The sequence below is a fragment of the Phyllostomus hastatus genome, unplaced genomic scaffold (assembly GCF_019186645.2).
Source record: "Phyllostomus hastatus isolate PE091 unplaced genomic scaffold, TTU_PhHast_1.1 phas_contig_159, whole genome shotgun sequence".
Classification (NCBI taxonomy): domain Eukaryota; kingdom Metazoa; phylum Chordata; class Mammalia; order Chiroptera; family Phyllostomidae; genus Phyllostomus; species Phyllostomus hastatus.
Genome location: NW_025333640.1, coordinates 850,227 through 856,247, shown reverse-complemented (window position 1 = coordinate 856,247; position 6,021 = coordinate 850,227). Strand labels below are relative to the sequence as shown.

The window sequence follows — 6,021 nt, the reverse complement described above, 5'->3', positions numbered from 1 at the left end:
TCCTTTTTAATGTTTACTATCTATTTAAGTTTTCACTGATATCATCCATTCTTCCCCTAAAATCCTTGAGCATCCTTCTTTTCATTTCTTTTTAAGATTTTTTTATTTTATTTTTTTCATAAATTACTTTATTGTTGTTCAATTACAGTTGTCTGTATTTTCTCCCCAACACTCCCCCAACACCAAGATTTTATTTTATTTTTAGACAGAGGGGAAGGGAGGGAGAAAGAGAGAGAGAGAAATATCAATGTGTGTTTGCTTCTCATGTACTTCTTACTGAGGAGCGAGATGGTCTGAAACCCTGGCATGTACCCTGACTAGGAATTGAACTGCAGCCCTTTGGTTCTTAGACCAGTACTCATTCCACTGAACCACACCAGCCAAGGCCCTTGAGCATGCCCATAACCATTGGTTTAAACTCTGTATCTAGTATTTTGGTGGTTTTCATTTCATTTCTTTTTTTCTTTTCTTTTCTTTTCTTTTCTTTTCTAAGAACCAAAAGGCTGCAATTCTTTTCTTTTCTTTTCTTAGATAAAGTCCTCTGGGGAAGTAGAAACTCAGCTACATAAAATTGAAGACAAACCATTGGTTATGATAAAAATTATGGCAGAGACTTGAAGTTGGACATCATCAACCAGGAGGGTCTGTGGAAGGTGCTAGAGTTTAGGGGAGGAGTTCTCTCACTCTATGTTATGGAGAAAATCCTCCAGGAAGAACTCTGTGCTCACAACAGAGCTCTGTGGTTGTGACTAAACTTCCTTTTCCTTTCTCCAAGTATCTCTCCATCTTTGACCAGTTCAGTGTGTGCTTCCTACAGCTCACCATGGCTGTACACACTAGATCACAACATCCCCTCCAATGAATTCTTTTTGGTAATGGAATATGTAGTCAATTCTGTTTATCAGTGGACAGTTACAACAAATTTCACCTGACTTTCCATAGTCCTTTGATTTGTTGATTTGGCGACCTTTAAATCTTGGTTTAGAATCATCAAACTGGATTTAACATATTTCTTTTAATTTTATTTTGCATAATTATTAAAACATTTTGTACTTCTTACCTGTTTAGGTCCCAAAGATATGATACAAAAATAGAGTGATGATAGCCCAGGGCTTTGACATTATTTCCAATGCTTAAATCTAGACAAAATGTAAACTTAGACTAGAAAATGCATGAGAATCCCTTCTTCTACCTTCCTGTTGCTCACATGTGGCCTTTATGGTTTCCAATCACCCCTGCCCTTTTCCTGTGGGACATGATTCTCGAAAAAGGTCCTTCCTGGATTTGAGGGACACAGACCAGAAAAAAAAATTAAAAGAAAGAAAGAGAGAGAGAGAGAAAGGCAGGAAGAAAGAAAGAAAGGAAGAAAAAAAGAATGAAAGAAAAATTGCTAAGTACATAAATAACCAGACACTGATCAGTGATATTTTCAGAGAAAGCTCTTGATAGGAAGGGGGAAATGTGAAAACACTTATCTCAATTTGCATAGCAGGAAGAGACCGTTCTCTCATAGCCCATTTAAGAAACAAACTGCCACCTGTGGTCAAGGAGGAGCTACCACTCTTGTTCTCCTGCAATAAACATTTTGCTTAAAACAGCCCTCTCCAATTGCCTCCCAAAGCCCAATAAAAACTGACCTCAGTCAGTCATCCAATATGATAGGACTGGAGCCCTCCAGGGCCTTATAAATGGGTACACGTGTGCATGGGGGCTCTGTGTATGTGAGCAGTGTGTGTGCTCAGCCTTTACTTGAGCCTGAGAGTCCCGACAACGTCTCACTCTAAAGAAAGCCCAGGCATGTCTGGGCTTGTTTCCTGAGTGATGGCACAGCTTATCTGCATAGTGATAATGAAGAGGCCTTACAGTGTAGAGTTCATTCTCAGGAAAGAACGAGCCATGTAACCAAATATATATATACACATATATATATATTTATTATAAAACTTATTTAACACTGTAGTAAGGAAATAATGTTCCTTAAGACAACGGAAAAAAAGAAGAAAACCTCTGCCCAACACGTCTGGGCTGGAAAGTGCAACCATCAGGGGTGTACCCAGTGAACACCAAAAAAGGTCTCATCGGCATTTTGGGATGGTTCCAGCGGCAGAGTGAGGTTGGTGCAGAGAGTGTCCCCGTGGACCAAGGGTGTCAGTCGCTGGGAGGCGACTGTACAACTGAGGTGGAAGTTCCGACGTAGTAGAGTAATGCTGTGGGTGGTTGGGGAGCAGATGCCCACAGCTAGAATGGCTCTTTGGGCTTCAGTATTCTTTGAAGAGAAGGTACAGTTCGCTAGAGTCACTTGAATATGAAACCTATATATGCCATCACGCTGGATACGCAGCTGTCCGTTGTCCAATTGTGGTCCATGCAGGAAGGAGCGACCCAGTGCTGGGTCTCCCTTCCAGAGCAGTCTGGGGTCCTGCCGTGGTCCTGGAGGCAGAGGGTTGGGTAGAAAGATGCAGGTTTAGGAAAACTGACAGCTGTAAAGTGAATGTCCAAAATATTTGTTGTAACTTAACCCTCAAGGTGGGGGGAGACACCCCCGGAATGACTCCCCCCACCCCACCCGCTCACACCTTTGCTCTGATCTCGCCTTCTTAGGGATGACCTCACTTTCAACTGCAAACCCAACCCTGGCACGCTGATGCCAACCCCCCACTTTATTTTTCTCTGAAACATTCTATACATGCTTTACTTAGCATGCTACATACTTTTCTTGTTCCTTTATATATTGTCCCCACAGAAGAAGAAAAGTATGCAGGCAGGGCCTTTTTACTATTCTCTTCCCAGAACAGTGTCTGACTCCCAGTAGGTGTTCAACTCATATTTGTGGAAAAAATGAAGGAATGTCAGTGACCGTTGTTAGTGGGTTTTAGTTATTTTTGGCTCTCTCAAGGCAGAAGATAAAATGTGAAGGACTGAGGGAAAGAGTAAGGTAGCACACACCCAGGAAAACTGCCTCATCTCTCTCTCTTTCACTCTTTCTCATTCTCTCTCTATCCCCCCTCCCCTATTTTCTCTCTCTCCCTTTCTCTTGACCTTTTTTTCTTTTTCATTCTCTCTTTCAGTTTTTCTGTTTCTCTCTCTCTCTCTCTCTCTCTCTCTCTCTCTCTCACACACACACACACACACACACACTTTACCCCATTTCCCATGTCACCTGTGTAGTTCAGATGAAGCTCAGCTATGTCCTGCTGGAAGAAATGAGAAAACAAGGGAATCAGAACTCTCTTTCCACTGCCCACTCTTTATTCTAAGGGGCTGACTTGTGAATTAAAAAAGAACAAAGAAAAACCTCTTAAAGAGGAAGTATGTTTCAGCTAGCCGGGTGTGTAAGAAAAAACCTTAAAGAACTTTCCTGGACATAAGGTAGAGAGGGGGTGGGACGTGCTTGCAACTACCTCTGTCCACCTCAAAGCCCCCTGCCCAGCCCCCAGAAGCGATCCCTGGCGAGGGGGTGGGTATCCTGGGCTCTCACATGAGCAGGTGAGGTTCCTCCTGTCCTTGGAGGGCCCCTTGGGCCCTCTCTCCTAGCTTTGTGAAGCCCCCAGTAGCCTCTGAGTCAGCTTGCTGGGGGAACACCAAAACCGAGTCATTCATTGTCCGTGCTACATCCGTTGCATTTTTCCCAGATGCAACCATCCACCCAGGGATCCCCACCCGGGATTTACCTCCTGACAGGACTATCCCTGAGCCCAGACCCTGGGGCAGCCTTGCCGCTACCTTACCTCCCTGCTCCAGTCTCTATTTCTTGCTGTCCCTTCCCAACCAGATCTCACCCTGGCTGATTTTCAGACATCGGTCCGGTTTTGTCTTTTTGTTGTTGTTGTTGTTAATCTGCCTTTCTGTCAGCCTGCTCTCCATCTGGCCCCTCTGCCCTGACTCTCTTCCTGGGTGCCCATCTCCCCTCCCTGCCCCTGTCCCTTCAGGCTGGGACGGAGGTCCCCAAGCCCTCCAGCACGTGACAGGTGTGCATCTCTTTCATTCTCTACTTACCTCAGTCGGCTTAAGGTGGCACTGCTCTGTGCGGGGCGTCCAGCAGACGATGCAGCAGATCACGAAGACAAAGAAAACAAGCAGCAGAACAATTTTCTGACTGTGAGCCCAGCGCAGGCACAACGTGCGGGTGGAGCCCTCCTCTGACCTCATCATCGTGGTCTTCTACTAGCACTGCATGGCTGTGTGTTCGCAGACTAGCGCGAGTCGCACGGAGCTCACTCAGGAAATGAACTCAGCGCTCGCAGTAGCTCAGCTTAACTGCCTGGGCCTGCTACAACTTGCCAAGGACTCGCCACGCCCCACGGGGGGGGGGGGATGGCCCTGTAAAGGGGCGGTACTTGAATCCTTCCAGTGCAGGGGGCGGGGGGGGGGGGGGGGGGGGATTCCCACCAGCTTCTGAAGTTCCCTTGAGCCGGGGAGTTGCTTGTCCCTTAGTCTTCCAATTCCATTCCCAATGCTCATCTTTCAAGTACTCACTCATGCATTCATTCTTTCTTTCTTTCATTTTCCCACTAAACAAACCTTCACTGGAGCTACTAGAGACCAGACTGCATGCTGGGCACCAGGGCATAGCAAACCTCGGGTATGTGAGGGTTGTGGAGGGGCTCCCCAAACATCCACGTGTTCCTTTCTCCATCTTCTCAGCCTCCTGACATGTAGTGAGGCCACACCTGGTGAGACCACATGGCTCACCTGCCCAATAGGAAGAGAGGTATAAGCAGATGAATTGTTCCTTCCTGACCTGGTCTTATAAACATCCCACATTGCCCTTTAGTTCTCTCTTCCCCTTGGTCATTGAAGTCCACCTGTTTTTGATGGTTGTAGTGGGTTGAATAGCCACCCCCAACTCCCATTTTGTGTTCATCTAGAACCTTGGTGTGTGACCTCATTTAGCAATAGGGTCTTTGCAGGTATAATTAGGCCAAGATGAAGTTGTACTGGATTAGGGTGGGCCTTTAATCTAATGACTGGTGTCTTTTTTATTTTTTTCAGTGAGAGAGGAAGAGAGAGACAGGGAGAGAAACATCAATGAGAGAGAGAGAGAGAGACAGAGAGAAAGAGAGAGAGAGAGAGACATCCACATGAGAGAATGAAAGAAACACTGATCGATTGCCTCCTGCATGGCATGTACCCTGACTGGGAATTGAACCTGCGACCAATTGTTTTATGGGTTGATGCTCCAATCAACTGAGCCACACTGGCCAGAACCAAAGACTGGTGTCTTTATAGGAAAAAGAGAGGACACACTGAGACAGAGGAAGATGGGCATGTTACAGATTGGAGAGATGCATCTACAAGCCAAGGATCACCTCTGTCAACAGAAGCTAAAAAAAGAGCCACTGTCAGCCAAGACTGATTTTCTTAAGATTTAAATAACTTTGAAGTTAAGCCATTAAAAAGTGACTAATGCCCTCTAGGAATACAAAACAAATATGGGCAGCCAGGCTATTAAAAGCAATATAAATGCATTGGAACACCGTCTCATTCATATTCAGAGAATTGGGGGCTAGGATTTGAAATGGATCTAGGCATTTGGAAATACAATTTGGGAAAATCAATCAAGATACCAAAATACATATCCCCTTCTACCTAGCAGTTTTACTTGCATAAGTAAAGTGTACTTGTATTAGGCATGGACACAGACACACACACACACACACACACACACACACACACACACAAGAATTCAGTGTAGTGTGATCTGTAATGACAAAGAGAAAAAACCCACAAAAACCATTTATTAGAGAGGCGTTAGCCTCTGTCTAAAAACCTAGCAGGTGTCTCCTTTCTGACACATGTGCATCACTAACCAGAGCCTGGGTTTTCCCACTGCTTTGGAGTACAGGGTTGGTGTCACTGGGGGGTCTCCAACGATCGATTGTTCTCTAGACTGTGCAGTTCTGCTATGGGTGGAGTTTCTGAAACCAGAGCTAGTTGATGAAGCCTGTGCCTTCATGCAAGAGGCTGCAAGGAAGAGACCTGGGGAGATTTCCTCCCCTTGCCAGCTAAGTTGCTACTTCT

The 6,021-nt window shown here is 45.4% G+C and overlaps 1 protein-coding gene across 2 annotated transcripts; it reads right to left on the bottom strand.

Moving 5' to 3' along the window:
• Nucleotides 1-1,970: 1,970 nt before the first annotated feature.
• CD70 (CD70 molecule) lies at nucleotides 1,971-4,230 on the bottom strand. 2 transcript variants are annotated; one of them, XM_045831691.1, is made up of 3 exons: nucleotides 3,997-4,230; nucleotides 3,161-3,194; nucleotides 1,971-2,430 (listed from the first exon to the last, which is right to left on the bottom strand). In XM_045831691.1, the coding sequence occupies exons 1-3, from the start codon at nucleotides 4,150-4,152 to the stop codon at nucleotides 2,042-2,044; spliced, it is 579 nt and encodes a 192-aa protein (XP_045687647.1). In that variant the 5' UTR covers nucleotides 4,153-4,230; the 3' UTR covers nucleotides 1,971-2,041. The 2 variants fall into 2 exon arrangements, with proteins under 2 accessions (XP_045687647.1, XP_045687648.1); XM_045831692.1 differs by having other exon boundaries at nucleotides 3,161-3,191.
• Nucleotides 4,231-6,021: the final 1,791 nt, after the last annotated feature.